Source organism: Hemicordylus capensis, chromosome 4 (assembly GCF_027244095.1).
Source record: "Hemicordylus capensis ecotype Gifberg chromosome 4, rHemCap1.1.pri, whole genome shotgun sequence".
Taxonomy (NCBI): Eukaryota; Metazoa; Chordata; class Lepidosauria; order Squamata; family Cordylidae; genus Hemicordylus; species Hemicordylus capensis.
Window position 1 is genome coordinate 86351140 of NC_069660.1, and position 20162 is coordinate 86371301.

Below are 20162 nucleotides of genomic sequence, written 5' to 3' on the forward strand. Positions count from 1 at the left end.
ATAGATTATATATTTATCCCTATTGGACTTGGACTGTTTTTTGATGATTCTAACGTTCAACGGACTGGTTACGGTATTTTGGATTTTTGGTTTTGGTGCTGCGAGGCTCAAGCCTGGGGGCACGTCTTTAACAATGGAGACTAAAAATATATATTCAAGTGTTGTATGGACTGCCATGATTCATGCCTCCTGTGCTTAGGAGAGCAGCACAACCCGGCAGCATGCAAAATATGTTCTTTTTCCAAACAAACTTTAAAGAATTGGGTACTGCATCTACGCACAGCCACTTTAAACCATGTACTGGCACAGATCACGTTGGACAACACATCAGGCATATGAGTGGTGGCCTTGACAACCCTGGTTTTCACAGCTACTCAAACTGTCAAGAGGGACCTTCCACAGGTTCCCACTAAGGCCCGATCTTGTAGTTTGGGACGGCGGAGCGGTGCAGCATCCAAATGTAAGGACTCTACAGATGACAGTATGGAGAGTTGGCTTCTAAAAGAGATACTAATTAACAATAGGAAGCTAACTACCAGGAAACATTATGGAAGCAAGTGGAGGAGGTTCAAGGAATATGCACGATCGCAGGGTTTCCGCCCTGGTAGGGCTACGCGGTGGCATGTTTTGCTATACATGACCTCCTTAAAGCTCAGGGGTTTAGCAAACGTGTATCTCAAGGTGCATTTGGCAGCTATCTCTTCTATGCATGGCAGTTGGGATGGCAATGACACCACTGTTTTTTCCCATCCTGACTGTAAGAAATTTCTGAAAGGTATAAATAACATATCTCCCAATATGGTTGTCTGTGGAGCAGTGGAGCTTGTCCTTAGTGTTGACAGCACTTACGGAGCACCACTTTGAGCCTTTGAATGAAGCTTTGCTCCATCTGGTGACAATGAAGATGGTTTTCCTTATAGCTATCACTACTGTAAGATGAGCGAGTGAGCTCACAACCATGTGGACAAACATTCCATATCCTCAATTCTATCCTCACAAGGTGGTGATGTGGTTGGATCCACAGTTCCTACCTAAGATTGTGACAGAATTTCATTTAAACCAAGATATTATGTTTTATTATTACCTTTTTTCAAAGTCCACAGTTGCCATTGGAGAAAGCGCTGAATTTGTTAGATTTCCGACGGTCTTTGCTGTATTACCTAAAAAGGACCAAGGACATTAGAAGGACAAAGAACCTTTTTGTGGCCTATAAAGGCAGGGCGCAAAGTCAGCCAATATCGTGGCAATGACTCGTACATTGGTCAGTGGACTTAATAGTGCAGGCATATTGACAGCAAGGCATAGATCCACCGCACACCATACAAGTGTATTCAACAAGAGCATATGCGTCCTCTGCAGAACATCTGTCAAGAATCCTGACAGGTGGCTGATATGTGTGCAGCTGCGACATGGTCTTCCCAGCAGCCTTTCATTAAGCACTATGCTGTTGACCTGAAGTCTGCTGAGCAGGTGCATTTTGGGAGTAGTGTTTTGAAAGGGGTGTTGATGTAAGGTTTCTAGGGCTATTGTGCCTACCACCTTGCTTGGAAGCTGGCTAATCACCCATTCCTTATGAATGCAATGGATCACAATCCAGATAAACAGGTTGTTCGCTTGTAACTTGTGATCTGGTTAGTGATCCATTGTATTAATAAGACCCTCCTGAACCACACTGTGATAGTAGCTGTTTAAGTTAAGTAACCCTTAACTTAAAAATTTCACTGCATGATCGTTGAAGATGGCAGTCTGTAAGAAACTGAGAAAATGGCACCCCCAGCTGCCAATTTCAACAGAAGCACTGAGCATGTGCGAGGCAGAGTGGGCGTCACGAATAGCTAGTCAATCTACCCACAAGGTCTCTGCGCAGACACAGAACCCATTCCTTATGGATACAATGGGTCACTACTAGATCATCAGTTACAGGTAAGCAACCTGTTTTTACTAATGTAGGAAATAGTTCGTGATACCCGATTTTTAAAAATGTAATGGATACCTTTACTCATTACATGTGTGAAGCTGCCCTGCAACTCCTTGTTGCACTGCTTACACTTGACATATTTTCCTTTTTACCCATGTAAAGTATTGCTTCAAAAATATTCCCATATTGGGTATTTCTTATGCCCAAAAGCTAAGACAGTTTTTCTGTGCAAAGTGTAGGGCAGTTATAGGAGGCTGTATACTAAATAATGCCTTCTCTTTTGTATCCGCTCTGGTTTTTGTTTTGCCAGGACATATTAATGGAAGTGGTATTGTATTGAGAGGGAGAGAGATTGCTTTCTTTAAAAAAAATGAGTAATGGTATGTAAATATTCTTAGACTAATAAATAAATATGATCCTTCACCTTCTTTGTCCACCTTCTCTGTTCTCTTCATACATTGAAATAAATTAGTTGGCCTTTGAAGTACCACGGGGCTTTGTCACGTAGTCTTCAGTAGATATTTACATATTAGTATCTTATGAATGGATCAGTCTATAACACAAGCATTTGATGTAAACACAAAGTGGTATTTTAGTTCTTCAGAATTCTGCTTCATAATATAAATCATACAAAGAATAACAGCTTTTGTAAATGTATACTTTAAAATTTGCTGCATCTAAACTAAAACTGTCTTTTCCAACTTTGTCTTCAACAAAAATTGACCTTGTGTGGTGAACATACACAGGGCTAACAGCATGCCATCAGGTGTTCTGCTAGATAATAATGGTATAGCAATATAGTTTGTGTTCCGTAGTTTTTATCAATGGCAGTGTTACTGATCGATTTCCTCTTCTTTCCAGTCTTCTCATAACATCGATGGGTCACATCAAGCTAACTGATTTTGGGCTATCTAAGATTGGTTTAATGAGCCTGACAACCAATCTGTATGAAGGACATATTGAGAAAGATGCCAGAGAATTCTTAGATAAACAGGTAAGCCAAAGCGAAATGTTTGTGAATAACTGGCAAGTGGCTCTTTACAGGTGTCTAGAACAGTGCAGCTTTGACTCAGTATAGCCGAGTGGCATCCTGATTGTGTCTATTTCTATCTTTAAACATTTTGTGAAAACTTAATGTTCTCACGGTGTAATTTGTGGCAAACCTGTGGAATTGTTGTTCATCTTTCTGATAGAGAAAATAGAAATATGAAATACTATATTACTTCACGCCATTTATTGCCATTTATTTGTGGAAAAGAGCTCCAAATGTTAACACCTGAGCAGCTATGCTGAAATTTTCAGTTTTGTAATACTGAATCTTATTGTCTAGAATGTGGCCAGAGGAAAGATAATCTACATCATCATTATTAAAATAACTGCACTGCCTGCCAATATGTTTCTGAGCAAAATACAAAGTGCTGATTATTATCTTTAAAGCCTTTAATGGCTTGGTCCAGGGTGTTTAAGAGAGTGTCTTCTCTGTCATGAACCTGACACCTATTAATAACATTTGTGGAGGTTCAGTTACAGTTGCCACTTTATCGTTTGCTGGCAAATTGAGACCAGGCCTTCTCTATGACTACTCAAGGGCTTTGGAATGTGCTTCCTGTCAAAATAAGAGCTTTTCCAGCTGTGACTGTCTTTAAATAGACCCTTAAGATGCACTTGTTTTCTCAGGCTTTTTAGTTGAAAATATTTTTTGAACTGTGTTCATTGCTTTTATTCCGTTCTTATTGTTGCTGATTTTTAACCAGTATACCTTACCTGGGGCATTTGAGACCAACTTCTTTGTCATGAACCCCCTGCTGCCTATTAAGATCATCTGGGGGAGTCTGGTTACAGTTGCCCTCAGCTCATCTGATGGTGACTCGAGGCTGGGCCTTCTCAGGGCTTTGGAATGCACTCCCTGTCAAAACAAGAGCTGCTCCATATCTGATTGCTTTTTAAAAGACACTTAAGACACACCTATGTTCCCAGGCTTTTGATTAAAAATAATTATAAATTGTTGAATTTTTTACTCTGTGAATTGTTTTTAATCTGTGAAATTGTCTTAATTTTTTGCTTTTTATTTTGTGTTGTAATTTGGACTGTGTACACTGCCTAGAGATGTATATATTAGGCTGTTTGTATGAACAGATAAATAAATAAAACCAGCCAACTGTGATCTTCACTATTTTAAAGTGGGGGCTACTCTGCAGCCACCGAAAGGGCTTATCCTGCGGAGGGAGGAAGAGAGGGCAGTGGCTGTGGTTACAGCAGTGGGAGGCAGAGAAAGTGCGAGGAAGAGAGAGAAGAAAGGAAACCTCACATCTTCTTCCCTCATGAGCCACTCTTACAGCAGTGGGCTAGGGGAAGAGGATGTGAGGTTTCCTGTCTGATGCCAGCAACAAAATCTCTCATCCCCTCACTGGCAGCCAGTGAGGAGCAGGAAGGGCACAGGCTGGCAGAAGGCATGGGAGGACGGGGAGAGGTAAGCCAGAGTACCACCACTGGGATCTGAGTGGGCCTGCAAGTGACCATAGGCCATGCAGTGAAGAACAGTGGCCTAGAGATACATAGATCAGATGGTCTACAGTTATTATGACAAATAAGATACAAGCCACAAACTATGCAGAATGCTTCAAAACATAATCATCTCTACATTACATCTTCTTTTTTTCAGGTGTGTGGAACTCCAGAATATATTGCCCCAGAAGTAATTTTGCGACAGGGTTATGGAAAGCCTGTGGATTGGTGGGCTATGGGAGTCATCCTTTATGAATTTCTGGTTGGCTGTGTTCCTTTTTTTGGAGACACACCAGAAGAGTTATTTGGACAAGTTATCAGTGGTATGTATTCTCCTCTTATAAACAGCAAGTATTGTCTATATCTGGTAAAAGGCTCCAGGAATTCTTAGTTCATCAGCATTCAAGATACTAGAAAACACGTTACAAATATACTTCAAAGCTATTTAATGTAGTTCTGTTGCATGTGAATTCTGGAATTCCAAATAAAAGTTGCCCTTTTATGGCAACTGTTGAACTCAAGGTGTATAAAGCGACCTGTGTTCAGACCGTTGTCCGACCCGATGTGAGAGGGTCTTGCAGGCCTGTGTCAGCTGATATACTTGCAAGAGTAATCCAAGCCCATTGTAATGGTTAGAGCAGATCATAACAACACAGGAAGAGCTCTGTTGCCTCAGAACAAAGATCCATTTAGTCCAAAATTCTGTTTCCTGTAGAACATTCTGCCTTGTTCTAATCAGAGTTTTCAAACAAGGCAAGATTGTTTTTGTTTGTTTGTTTAACTTTGTTTTAAACCGCCCAGAGACTTGAGTTTTGGGCAGTATATAAATGTGTTAAATAAATAAAAATATAATAAATAAAATTTGTATATCACCCCAAACCTTTGTCTCTGGGCAGTTTACAACAACATAAAACAAGTCAGAACACAGAAAATAAAAAGCTTAAAACAATTTAAAACCTAGTCAAATTTAAAAGCTTCGGAGAAGATAGAAGTCTTTGAGTAGTTTTTAAAAGTTGTCTGAGATGGGGGGGGGCTCTTATTTCAGCAGGGAGCTCATTCCAGAGTCTTGGGGAGGCAACAGAGAAGGCCCATCCCTGTGTGGCCACCGGACGAGCCAGTGGCAACTCCAGACAGACCTCTCCAGATTATCTTAACGGCCGATGGAGCTCATGGTGGCTCATTTTAAATCTTAAATAAGATTTAAATAAATCTTAAGTAAATAAAGATGTGAAATTGGGGTTCCAGTTGGGCGTCCTTGCAAACTCTTTAGAACAAGCCAGGATTTTCTGGATTTGGACATATCAGCCAATTTTGGGGTGGGGGGTGGGGGGGGTTTAAATCAGGATCTGAACTGAAGTTTAAAACTTCCTCAATTCATATGTGAAGAGGAGCAGGAGCATGTTTGCTAAGGACTTGTGAACATGGTGCAGAACCATGATTGTATGTGGTATCTGGGCTGAAGAATTCTTTCAGCTTCTTGGCAATCTCCATAATCTCCTTCAGCAACCTTTTCACATATTGGTTGTCTAACAGTGTAACTTCTTCCTTACTGGTTTTCTGCTTCTGCTGTATTTAAAGACATCTTTATTGTTTGTCTTAATGTTTGTAACAACATGCTCCTCAAATTCTAATTTTTTGCTTACCTTATCTTTAGCTTACATTTGTTTTGACAGAATTTGTCTCCTTACTTTCTTCATTTGACCATTTTCTAAAGGAAACCTTCTTATAATTTCCTTGACTCAACTTGTTCTAATCGCTCTAGGAGCCTTTTGAATTCTATCTGTGATAGAATTATTTCTAAGCTTCTAGTATCATGCCTTTATATAACCTCCAAGTATCCTGAAGAAGTTTGCCCCTTCTGAGTTCTTTTCAACTTTCTTTGACCTAATCTGCTATTTTGATAAGTTTCCCTTTGTGAGACACAATGTGACCATGCTGAACTTTCTGGGCAGCTTTTCACTTACATATATGTTGAATTTTGATAGCACTGAAGCACTGTTCCCTAGCAATTTGGCAATAATTTAATCTCATACCAGATCTTGAACTCCACAGAGGTTTAAATCCAGGGCAAGCTGTTCTCTATTTGATTCCATGACCAATTCTAAATCATAATAATTCAAGATGTCTCAAAATTTTTCCTCTTTGATCACAACCTGAAAATTCATTTCCTAATCTATGTGAAGGTAATTGAAAATTATCAGTTTTTATACCACCTTCTCTTTTTACTCTCTTTTTTATTTATCTCTATTTCAAAATCCTCTTTCAGAGTTTTTCTGGTGGATAATAGCTCCCCAGTACTACTTGAACCTGGTATTTCCACCTAAAATGGTTATTTGAAGTAGCTATTTCTTCTTAAGTTTTCAAGTTTATTGGAGATTCTGCCCCCAATGATGCACACAGCTCACCTTTCCCCAATATGCCATTTCTGTCATTTCTGTCGCCTTTATACTTAGAGGTAACCATATTCCATTGGGGAAACCTGATTCTCTCTTCCACCATGTTCCTGAATTGCCTGCTTTCATCTGTTTTCTTTTTTGGCACCAAGCAGTTCCCCTATTTTGGCTCCAAGACTTCTAAGATTAGAAGTAACCTCCAGATAGTACCCTCTCAAAATAGCCTCCAGATAGTTTCTCCTGCTCTCCTCACAAGAAGACTGTTCCAAGTGTATACCTTTTTTTCCTATGTCACATTCCACACCATTCTCGAGAATCCCTTGGCCCTCAGGAGTGATTTTGGGAAACACGTGGGGCATTGCAGGAGGTAGGGAAGTGCTATTTTGCAAATAGAATATTCTTCAGACTGTACTCGCTGTTTGAATGCAAGCCCATGAAGTGAAATTTTATTTAATCATATTAATCTGTTTACCATAGATGAAATTGCTTGGCCAGAGGGAGATGAAGCTCTACCACCAGATGCACAGGACCTCATTGGTAAACTGCTGCGACAAAACCCCATGGAAAGACTGGGAACAGGTATAAATTAATTCTTATAACAGTGATGGTTAGAAGTATTGGAAAACAAGTTCAATTTGTAAAAAAAGAGAAATACTTATTGTGTGGGGGAATGTTTGCAGACCACAAAGTTAATATTCTCAATGGTCTACTGATCCCTCTGTCTATGATATAAACAGTATAAAGACTTCTGATGCCACCATGTATGGGGAGAATGATTTTTGCAATCCCCTAACTTGCTACAATTATCAGAGCACGGCATCTTTCCACAAACTCTATCCTGTTCTGTAAGATCCTAGTACTGGCTGATAAGCATCTTTGAAAGAGAGATTTATAAGAGCAAAGACGTGGCTGGGGGCCAATTGTGGAGCAGATCACGAACTGCTCATGTGCAAGTTCCAAGTCAAGCTAAAGCAGAAAAACAAAACTATCCAGCTTCCACGTTATGATCTTGAGAAATTTACTTACCGTTTTCAAGGAGAACATCAGGAACCACTTGAAGTTCTGAACCTCATTGATAGGGAACCAGAGGAACTGTGGAATGAAATCAAAGAAGTTGTTAAGGATGAATGTGAAAAGAGACTGCCAAAGACCAATAAACAGAAAAAAGCAAAATGGATGTCAGAACAGATGGTAGAAATTGCCCAGAAGAGGAGAGAAGCCAAAGTCAAGAAAGATAAAGACCTCAGGAAATAACCTAATAGGGAATTTCAGAAAGCTGTTAGAAAAGACAAGGAGCAATACTACAATGACATCTGTAAAGACCTTGAGGATGGAAATAGACACAGGAAAAAAGGCAAGTTCTCCAAAAGATTTCTGAACTAAGGAGGAGGTTCCAACCTCAAATTGGTATGTTAAGGGATGCCAAAGAACAGATAGTAACTGATTCAAAGAAGATCAAACAGAGATGGAAGTGGTATACTGAAAATCTGTACAGCAGGGACATCAACATCCAAGATACTCTAGAAGATATTCCCTACTTGCAAGAACCTCTAGTACGGGAAGATGAAGTTAGGTCAGCACTCCGGTCATTACCAAGTTGGAAGGCTACAGGAATTGATGGAATAGCTACAGAAATCAGTCAAGGCTCTAACCAAACTATGCCAGCAAATTTGGAGAGCGACACTGTGGCCAACAGATTGGAAGAGGTCAGTCTACATACCAATACCAAAGAAAGGAGACCTAACAGACTGTGCAAACCATTGCACAATATCCTTAAATTTCACATGCTAGCAAAATAATGCTCAGGATCATGCAATGCAGATTAGAGCTCTAGGTGGAAAGGGAAATGCCGGATGTTCAAGCTGGTTTCAGAAAAGGTCGAGGAACAAGAGACATCATTGCTGATGCACTCTGGATAATTGAGAAAGCCGAAGAATACCAGAAAGAAGTTAATATGTGCTTTATTAACTACAGAAAAGCCTTCCGTTGCATTGACCATGTCAAGTTGTGGAATATCCTTAGGAAAATGGGTGTAACAGAACATTTCATTGTTCTCATAAGAAGCCTATACACAGGTCAGGAAGCAACAGTCCAGATGGAACATGGTGAAACAGACTTTCAGATCAGCGAAGGAGTAAGACAAGGCTGTATACTTTCTCCTTTATTCAATTTATATGCTGAACATATGCTGAGAGAATATGGATTGGAAGAAGATGAGTGTGGTTTTAAAGTTGGAGGAAGAAACATCAAAAACCTGAGCTACGCTGATGACACCACTTTGATAGCTGAGAATGTGGATTATTTGCAAGCTCTAGTAATGAAAGTCAAGGAGCACAGTGAAAAAATGGGACTACAACTCCACCTAGAGATGAAAGTTTGGGTGGTATATGAATTTGAATGAATGAATGAATGAATGAATGTAAAGAAGACTAAACTAATGACAATGGGCACAGCAACCAGCCCCAGAATTCATAATGAAGACATTGAAGTGGTGGATAGCTTCTGCCTTTTAGGATCGACCATCAACAGTAAAGGATCTAGCAGTCAAGAAAGATGCCGCAGACTAGCACTTGCTAGGGTTGCAATGAAGGCCTTGGAAAGGATATTTAGATGCTGTGACATGTCTACACCTACAAAGATTAGAATCATTTGGTTTCCCCTGTGATACTCTGTGGATGCGAAAGCTGGACTTTGAAGAAGCAAGATAGAAGAAGTATTGATGGTTTTGAACTTTGGTGCGGAGAAGATTTTTGAGGATACCATGGACAGCCAGGAAAACAAATGGATGGATCATAGAATAAATCGATCCATAATTTTCACTCAAGGCACAAATGACCAGGCTCAAACTATCATACTTTGGACACATTATGCGAAAACTCAGCTCCCTTTTGAAGTCCATAATAGTGGGAAAAGTTGAAGGAAAGAGAAGAGGAGAACCAGCAGCAGGGTGGATGTACTTGATTATGACAGCAATGAATGCACCATTGAGAGACCTTAAAGGCCAAGCTGAAGACAGATCATCTTGGAGAGAATCCATCTATGTGGTTGCTAAGAGTCGACACCAACTTGACAGCACTTAATCAATCAATCAGTCAATCAAGTCACCAGCCATAGAAACATAGGAAGCTGCAATATACTGAGTCAGACCATTGGTCTATGTAGCTCAGTATTGTCTTCACAGACTGGCAGCAGCTTCTCCAAGGTTGCAGGCAGGAATCTCTCTCATCCCTATCTCGGAGATGCCAGGGAGGGAACTTGGAACCTTCTGCTCTTCCCAGAGTGGCTCCCTCCCCTGAGGGGAATATCTTACAGTGTTAACATTTCTAGTTTCCCATTCAAATGCAACCAGGAAGTGATGCTTGCTACCACAGCTCTCCTCGTTCAAGGTAAGCTCTCCTCTCTCTCTCCCCCACCACACACACATATTACAAGAAACATCACCAGCCTCAAACAAAAATAATCAGGGCCCAGCATAATAACAAGCGGGATGCCCCTAAGCAGCATCTTTGAGGACAACAGCCCATCATGCCTTTGTCCAGTGCTGGATTCCAGCCCGATTCAAGCAACAGCCTACCCCAACAACGTAGCACTGAATGGGACAGCCTGCAGTATCTATCAGGCTCAGTTGACACCATCAGCCAACAACAATATCTGATTGGCAAGCCCTGCCCAGGCATGTCACCATATAACATCGGATCGATGGATGTTGAAGATAGTCTCTTCAGGTTATGCCGACTTTCAAGGCTCGTCCAACTTTTCAAAGCTTGCACTTTATGAGGGCTATGCCTGCCTTGCTGAAGGAGCTGCAGGAGCTGCTGGACAAATGAGCTATCATCCTAGTTCTGTGGGCACACGGGAAGGGGTTCTGCTCCCGCTATTTTCAAATCCACAAAAGGGATGGAGGACTAAGGCTGATAATGGAGCTCAGACATCTGAACAAGTTTGTTCATGTGAACAAGTATTGAATGATGATGTTGCAAGACATCCTGCCACTTTTACATTAGGAGCAGTGGGTGACTTGCAACGTTTGACCTGCGGGATGCTTATTTTCACATGGGGATCAGGACTGCCTACCAGACGTTTCTGAGATTTATAGTGGGGACAGTGATTTATCAGTAACAGATTCCACCATTTGGCCTTTGCACTGCCCCTCGAGTATTCACAAAATGCATGGCCATGGTGGTAGCCCACCTGCGGACCACAGGGATGGCAATTTACTCTTATCTCGATGACTGCCTACTGGCGTCAAAGGATGGAGAAGGAGTAAATTATCAAATACAGTACTTATTGCGTCTTCTCCAGGACCTCAGAATAGAGGTCAGCTGGAAGAAATCTCATCTTGACCCTTTGAAGACAATCTTGTACATAAGCGCTGTCCTGGATATGCGGAAAGGCAGAGCCTACTTACCTCAGGACCGATTCCAGGCCATAACAGAGGTTGTACATCAGTTCCAGTCCAGTCCACTGCAGTGTGCAAAATAGATCCAATGCCTCCTAGGCCTGATGGTGTCCTGCAAAACAACAGTTCAGCACACTAACACCTAAAAATGTGAAAACCGCAGTTGGGGTTCTTATCCAGCTTCCACCTGAACATTAATTTCCAACAAAAGAAGTTGCTGGTTCCACATCAGATCATCCAGTCCTTGACCTGGTGGACACTACAGGAGAACCTTTTTTGGGGAGTCCCCTTTCAACAATAACCCCACCCCCATGGTGTGGGTGACGACTGACGCATCCATGTTGGAAGGGGGGGTGTCACTGCAATGGCAAGGTAGTCCAGGGACAGTGGAGTCGCCAACAATGGCAACTCCACATAAATTTCCTAGAGCTATTGGCAGTATTCCAGGCCATTAAGGCATTCCTACCCATGCTCAGAGGCAGGACTGCTCAGATACAGCTAGACTATACAACAGCGATTGCCTATATAAACAGGCAAGGAGGGATGGTGTCCAGATCGCTGTGTGCATTGTGTGTACAGATTTGGCATTGGTACATCATGCACAACATCATCCCTGTGGCAATGCACATCAAAGGAATAATGTTATGGTGGACTATCTCAGTCGCACATTCAAAAGGGAGGAGCGACACGAGTGGGAGTTGAGCGACAAGTACTTGCTTCCAATATTCAGAGTGTAGGGGTAACCCCATACAGACTGCTTTGCGATGGCTTGCAGTGCCAAGTGCAGGAGGTTCTGTATGAGGGCAGGTCACGACCTTCAGTCATTGGGGGATGTGTTCCAGATGGATTGGTCTCAACATCTGTTGTACATGTATCCTCCTCTGCCGTTGGTAGGAAGGCTACTAGCCAGCACATCTACTCAGACTGTCCTATCACAGATACAGAAGACTGCCTCCATGCCAGGATCTTCTGTCCCAAAACAACGCTTGAGTATTGCACCCAGAAGTACCCACTCTAAAGCTAACAGCTTGGAGGATAGACCTCTAGACAAAATTATGTTAAACCAAAGGAAGCCTTCCACTAGAAGAAACTGCACAAGTAAGTGGAAGTGCTTCAGTTGTTACGCTGCCTTTCGAGCCTTCCGCCCATCTAAGGCTACGGTGTGCGAGGTCTTGCTGTATCTGACCTTGTTAAAAAGGTTGGTGCTGTCTAATATCTCCATTAAAGTTCACTTAGCAGCTATCTCAGCTAAGCACCCAGGAAGGGATGGAAAGTCAGTATTCTCCCACCTCAGCTGCAAGAGTTTTTTAAAGGATCTCTCCAACCTGTATCCACCAGTAAAACAGCCACTAGAACCATGGAGTATTTCTTTGGTTCTTTCGGCCTTGATGGAATCTTCTTTTGAGCCAATGGCTACAGCTGACCTAAAACTGGTCTCATTAAAAGCATTCTTCTTAGTAGCTATCACAACTGCACACAGAGTGAGTTTGCTGACTGCGTTGAGAATGGATGTGCCTTTTACACACTTCTATCTGGATAAGGTCTTACTAAGCCCAGACCTGTCCTTCCTACCAAAAATTGTGACAGATTTTCACATAAATCAAGATATCATACCACCTACCTTCTTCAGCTCTCCAAGTACAGCACTCGAGATGGCCTTTCATTCCTTGGATGTCAAAAGGGCTCTTCTGTTCTACCTGTCGAGGACGAAGTCAATTAGAAAAACAAAGAAGTTGTTTATTTCCTATGAAGGCAGTACTCAAGCACTGGCTAGTGGAACTCATCCTGCTGACTTGCAAGCTGCAAAAGGTTCAGCTGCCAAAATCCATCAAGGCACCAGGACAAAAGGTGCCTCAGCAGCCCAACCGTCAGGCATTTCGTTCAAGGACATTTGTAGAGCTGCAACATGGTCTTCCAAACTGCTCTTTGTAAAGCATTACGCCATTGACTTGCGCTCTGCATCGAAGGTGAATTTTGGGAGAAGTTGACTTTGTCCTTGACATGTAGAACAAAAGAGCCCTTTTGATATCTAAAAGGGTGTTACAGTAATTGCTGCTACTGCTCTGTCCTCCTGAAGAAGCTAACTAAATATCCATTCTAATGGATTCAGTGGATCACGATCCAGATAAATAGGTTGCTCACCTGTAACTGATGATCTAGTAGTGATCTGTTGATATTAATTAGACCCTCCCAAACCTCCCCACTGCAGTAGTGTGCAGGTTTTCAACTGGAATTCACCTGCTCGTACAGCGTTGATCGCCTGTTCTGGCAGTCTCCAAGGAACGGAAGTGCTGGCACTTCCTCCTGCCTTAAATAGCCACATGGTCACGTGGGGTGGGGTTCAAGTTCCGAAAAGGAGCTGTGTTATTTGACACAGAGAGGCTTCCGCACAGGTGCAGAACCCATTCTAATGAATGTCAATGGCTCACTACCAGATCAGCAGGCACAAGTGAGCAACCTGTTTTTGTGCCTATTCGCAAGATTCAAGATGGTAGCAACATGTTATCTTCTTTATCCATGCATTATATCTATGAGGAAAGTAAGCTTAGTGACTTGTCTGTAGTTGAACTATGATTTTCAATACAATTTTGAGATAAACAGTCTGTCCATTGAGTTATACTTGCTATAATATTATTAGAGAATAGAGATTCCTATGTCACCTATGAAGCAACTAAATGTTGTGTTTTAGCTAATAAGGCATGTTCATATGCTTGTCTAGTCGATATGAATAACAATGATATAATCTACTAGGCCAGCTGTTCCCTCCTCCCTCCTGCCCCACTCTCCCTCCCCCTGCCTCCCACCCCACACTCTTGCTCCTCGTCCCCTCCCTCCCTCCCCACTCTCTTGCCCCCTCCCCTCCCTCCCTCCCCATTCTCTCTTGCCCTCCCTCCCCACTCTCTCTAACCCTTCTGCTCCAGTCTCTCCTGCCCTCCCTCCTCCTGCCCCAGTCTCTCCTGCCCTCCCTCCCTCCCCTACCCCCTGCTCCTCTCCCCTGCCCTTCCCCTCTCCCCTGCCCCACTCTCTCTTGCCCTCCCTCGCCCTGCTCCTCTTTCGTGCCCTTCCCCTCCTGCCCCACTCTCTCTTGCCCTCCCTCCTGCCCCACACTCTTGCCCTCCCTTCCCCCTGCCCCATGCTCTCTTGCCCTTGCCCTCCCCCACGCTATCTTGCCCTCGCCCTCCCCCCTGCCCCACTCTCTCTTGTCCTCGTCCTCCCCCACATTCACTTGCCCTCCCCCCAATCTCTCCTCCCCCTTCCCCCCTCCCCATTTTATTCTCCTTAACCAGGCGGCGGGCAGCCAAAAAGGGCCCCGCCGCCGCCACTCCTCCTCCTCCCGGGCAGCGAACAGGTAAGTCCTGCCGCCCGGTTCCCTCCCACCCCAGCCCCCATGGGCGCCTGGCCTCAGGGGCTGGTCCCGCCACCTCCGCGGCTGGGCCCAGTGCCTCCGCGGCCTGGCCGGGCCCGCCACGCCAAGTGCCACCTCCACGGCCTGCCGGGCCTGCTGCCACCACTTGCCAGCCTCTGTGGCCGGCCTCTTTGGGGCCGGCTACCTCTCCCCCCACCCCCACCTTCTGCCCCAGTCTCCGGGCGGGGATGGGCCCAGGCTGCTGAGCCAAGTGCTGCCTCCGCCACCAGGCCGGACCCGCTGCCACCATTGCCGCGGCCTGGCCCACCGCCAGCCAATTCTCCTGGGTGCGCCAGCCAATCAGACTGGGTGCCGGGATGCACGTTCAAAGGCACACCCAGGAGAAATAAATATATAGATAGTCAGTGATATAAATGTTTTTGTTGTTTTGTCTTGTTGATCACGGACCGTAATAAAGATTGATTTGACTTGGCTATGGCATGATTTTAAAAACTCCTCACAATGTTGTCATTTCAGGTAGTGCTTTTGAGGTGAAACAACACAGGTTCTTCAAGGACTTAGATTGGAATGGATTACTTCGGCAAAAAGCAGAATTTATTCCACAGTTAGAATCAGAAGATGACACAAGCTACTTTGATAGTAAGGATCAAAGTTCATGATTAACAGTAGATGATATTAAATATTTTTTATTTATTGTTCTTTATTAAATGTGAAGCGAAGTACCTTACAGACATTTTTATGACAAAGAAACGGAAGTAGATTTTTAATCTTTCAGAGCTAATTTATCAGTTTGCCTCAGTCATTCAGAAGTCACCCATATGTTCAGTTGGTTACCCCTTGGGGAAAATGGCATCCTGGTGACTTATCATTGGGTCCCAACACAGCATTTGCGAGTCTGAGAAGTAGTGCTAAAAATTCAACACTGCTTCTGTACTCTGCGAATAAGTTCCAGCAAGTTTTATCACCAGTTCAGTAAAATGTATTTGACTAGAGCTGATTTAAAGTAATACTTTGTGAATTTATTTATTTACTTATTTTTACATTTATATCCCGCTCTTCCTCTAAGGAGCCCAGAGCTAATTTTTAATACATACTTGAGTATGGTTTGTGGTTAGTGTTAGGAAAGAGTGAAGAAGAAATATTCTTGAACTAGCTGATCCCACACAGAGCATCTGTGCTCTAGTGCACTCAGCCCCCACTCCCCTGTTCTCCCCCACCCATCCACTCGAAACTTGCCCGTTCCTCTCCACTGCCCACTCAGCCAGCAGCTGAGGGTCACACAGGATCCCATTCAACCTGCCATTGGGCTGGCAGACTGGCCCAGAGAAGGAGGCTGTGCTGTCCTCTCTACCGCCTCATAGGCCATCTCCTCTCCTCTCTGTGTAGCCGCAGAGAGGCCTCATTGAGCCCCAGTGCGGCCTGACCTGTCATTTGGCCAGCAGGTGGGTCTGGAGAAGGAGGCTGCGCTGCCTGCTTGGCTGGTCTCCTCACGAGGAGGATGGCTGTGTTTGGGCTGCCTGCCCACTGTTTTCTCTCTCTGCACAGCCACCTGCTGCCACTGCCCTCTGCTTCCTCTCCCCACCCGCCCACCCATTCACTTTTGTTTGTGGCTACCCACTGCTTTCTCCCCAGCCACCTACTCCCCCCGCTGCCACTTTCTCTCTCCCCCCACCGCCGCCCTCTCACTCACCAACTCTCATGAGAGCTGCCACACGTAGGATTAGCGACAGATACTGATTATTATTATTAAATTATTATTATTTCTTGTTTACACAGTCAGATAGGTGTTATTGACTGGTTTGTTTTATCCAGACATTGAGTCCTTCCCAAAGGCCCTGGGATTGTTGAATTTTATTGTCAATTGTTATAGATATCGTCGCAGAATATAGGCTGTTCCCAGTAAAGCTGCTTTTTGTAATTGGCTGATGGTGATTTTTATTTTTTATTATTAATTCTTGTTTACACAGTCAGACAGGTGTTATTGACTGGTTTGTTTTATCCAGACATCGAGTCCGTCACAAGGACCTGGGATGCCAGAATTTTATTGTCAATTGTTATAGATATTGTCGCAGAATATAGGCTGTTCCCAGTAAAGCTGCTTTTTGTAACTGGCTGATGGTGATTTCTGTGACCCCTATGGTGTTGAGGTGCTCTTCAAGGTCTTTTGGAACTGTACCCAGGGCGCCAATTACCACTGGGATTATTTCGGTCTTCTTCTGCCACAGCCTTTCAATTTCAATTTGTAGATCTTTGTATTTGGTGATTTTTTTCTATTTCTTTTTCTTCTATTCTGCTATCCCCTGGTATTGCTATGTCGATTATTTTGACTTGTTTTTCTTTCTTCTCGACTACACTTATACCTGGTGTATTGTGTGGCAGATGTTTGTCTGTTTGTAGTCGGAAGTCTCATAATATTTTTACATCTTCATTTTATTCAACTTTTTCAATTTTATGGTCCCACCAATGTTTGGCTATAGGTAGCTTGTATTTTTTGCAGATGTTCCAGTGTATCATCCCTGCTACTTTGTCATGCCTTTGTTTGTAGTCAGTCTGTGCGATCTTTTTACAACAGCTGATTAGGTGGTCCACGGTTTCATCTGCTTCTTTACAAAGGGGGCACTTGCTGTTTGTGGTGGATTTTTCAACTTTTCCTCTTATTGCATTTGTTCTTAGTGCCTGTTCTTGTGCAGCCAGTATTAAACCCTCTGTTTCTTTCTTCAAGTTGCCATTCTTAAGCCATTGCCAGGTCTCGGTGATGTCTGATTTTCCACTTATATTGTGCAAATATTGACCATGCGGTGGCTTATTTTTCCATTTTTCTGCTCGGTTCTTGACTTGGTCTTTCTTGTAGGCCTGTTTTGTTTCATTAGTGTTGAATAGTTTTGCATTATTGACCATTTGAAGTGCATCTTCTTCACTGTCCTTGATATATTCTTCAAGGCCTCTTTTCTCCTCCTCTACTGTTTGATGGACTTGCAGCATTCCTCTTCCACCTGAGCTGCGAGGGAGGTATAGCCTATCGCAGGGGTGGGGAACCTTGGCACTCCAGCTGTTTTTGAACTACAACTCCCATCATCCCCAGCCCTAATTATTGTGTTACATAAGTGTTACATCACTTCATCTGCTATTATTCCAGTTAATAATTTGAACATGGTTGGCAGACAGGTTATCGGTCTATAATTACTTGGAACTGCACCTTTTGCTGGGTCTTTCATGATGAGATGAGTTTTCCCAGTTGTTAGCCATTGTTCAATATCACCTCCTTGCAAAATGTGATTGAACTGTTTTGATAGTTGTTTATGAAGGCTTGTTAGGTGTTTAAGCCAAAAGCCATGCAGTTCATCGTCGCCTGGAGCAATCCAATTTTTAATTTTCTTTGCTCTTTCACTTATTAATTAGATCTTGCATTTGTTGGTTACATTTTTTGACCTCTTTTCCCAGCCTGCTTTTTTATTATAATCTATTGGATTGTCCCACAATTTTCCCCAGAATTGCACTGTTTCTTCTTTATTTGGTGTTTCTAGGTTTCTTGCAGTTTCTCCTTCTATGCTTTGGTAGAAACGTCTCTGATTCGACTGGAATTGGAGATTCTGCCTGTGTTGTGTAATTCTGGCTTCATATCTTCTAATCTTCTTTGACACTGCTGTTATTTGCTGCTTTATTATTTCCAGGACTTCTCTAATTGTCCTTGAATCTTGGTGGTATTTTTGGATCAGATACTGTTTGGTGTTTTCATTCTTCAGCTTCTTGTCTTTCATATCTTTCAATTTACTAGCATCTGATCTAAGCCTGGAGATTTTATTTTCTAATCGAATCTTCCATTTAGGTGATGTACTGCTTTCTTTTTTTACAGGTCCACTGATCCTATATCCGAGCTCTTGTGTTGTTATTGTTGCTGCACTGTACATTAGTTGGTTTGTTTCTTGCAAATTATTGGTTGTTATTTCTACAAGTGCAGCATTGACATCTTTTAATACCTGAGCAAGTTGTTTTTTGGCAACTGTTTTTAGAGCGGGAAGTCGAACCCTGGTGGTTGTTTGGTTCATGTGTTCAGTTATTTTTTGCTTTAGTTCTTGTTCCTTTTCTGTTAAACGGCATTTGGGTTTTTGAGGTGAAGGCAAAAGGGTGGTTGCCTGGTTTTGATTTTGAAACAGTTCAGCAACGGTGGTATCCTCCTCCATCTGCGCCTGAGCCACTGCTTCAGTTGGTGGTAATTCTTCTTCCATATCTTGAGCCTGTGTTGCTCTTTGCAGTTCTTCCAGCTCAACTCCTGTGAATACTTTATTTCTTATAATGAATCTTCTCTGGTCTGCTAGCCTTTGTTCTGTGATTTCTGTATCTGGATGCTTCTCTTTCCAAATTTGGTACATTCTTTTTAAATAACCTCTTCTAGTTGGACTAGACTTGTAATAGCAGATCATTATTTCCTCATTGGCATTTTTTGTATATTTTTTTCGGTTAAGCAACGTTTCTTCCAGTAACTTTGCTGTCTCCAGCCCTGGTTGCTCAACTGAAGATCCTGAGTCCTGTAGCCCACTTGCCACCAGATGTCCAGGGACTATAGCACCTGGCGCGGTCCTTGTTGACCCGGGCGACGACCGATCTGGTATAGATTTATTAAAGTTACGTCTCACCATATTGTTGATGGGAGAGGCACTTTTTGTCTGGCTCCTCTGGTGAGACCTGTCCAGTATGGTTGGACCTCTGGCATAGCTGTCACCTTCCTCAGAGCACGCAAGCCCCACAACCCCTCCAAGGTAGTGCCTCACTGGGGGTATTATTATTATTATTGTTATTATTTTACATTTTATATCCTGCTCTTCCTCCAAGGAGTGCAGAGCAGTGTACTATATACTTAGGTTTCTCCTCACAACAACCCTGTGAAGTAGGTTAGGCTGAGAGAGAAGTGACTGGCTCAGAGTCACCCAGCTAGTATCATGGCTGAATGGGGACTTGAACTTGGGTCTCCCCGGTCCTAGTCCAGCACTCTAATCACTACACCACGCTGGCTCTAATTTTAGAGAATTATATATAGATGGATGGATGGATGATAAGTGTTCAGTATTTCTGTGGCACTACTGGCCTAGCTATAATTTATTTCAATTATGTTATTAAAACACTGGACATTTTTACTACCATGTGAGTAAGTTTTTCCAGTTGCCCTAGTAGTGATGTTTATGCAGGTTTCAGCAGTACTCTTCTCCTGTAGCAATAAATGGGGGGTGGGGGGGGATCCCATAGCATCTGGACCTGGAAATGGTGTGTGCTGAGCCCATTCATTTTTTCTGTTCCCTCCCTCCTGTTATCCTTCTGTGGTGACATGAGGCAATAAACTGTTAATACTGCTTGCATAAACTGAATGACTTCCATTTATGCAGTTTGTAATCGGGATACTGTCCCCCAACTCCTGGGTCAATGCTGTGCCACACTATCAGTAGTTCATTTATTAAAACACTTAGTAGGGAAAGAATTATATCTTTACTAGTAAGGTAACCAAGGTTACTAACTAGATTGGGTGGCACTAGCAGACAGCATCTCCACACACACTTTCTGGGATCTCCCACTCCTCCTCCATCCAAC

At 43.0% G+C, this 20162-nt stretch overlaps 1 protein-coding gene across 13 annotated transcripts in view; it reads left to right on the forward strand.

The window, feature by feature from the left end:
• Nucleotides 1-20162, forward strand: part of MAST2 (microtubule associated serine/threonine kinase 2) — a 295348-nt gene that overhangs the window by 248785 nt on the left and 26401 nt on the right. For all 13 annotated transcript variants that reach the window (XM_053244173.1, XM_053244182.1, XM_053244169.1 and 10 more), the window contains 4 exons: nucleotides 2780-2912; nucleotides 4581-4746; nucleotides 7294-7395; nucleotides 15099-15221. In XM_053244173.1, coding sequence (XP_053100148.1) covers nucleotides 2780-2912; nucleotides 4581-4746; nucleotides 7294-7395; nucleotides 15099-15221 — 524 coding nt within the window. The remainder of the gene's footprint in view (nucleotides 1-2779; nucleotides 2913-4580; nucleotides 4747-7293; nucleotides 7396-15098; nucleotides 15222-20162) is intronic.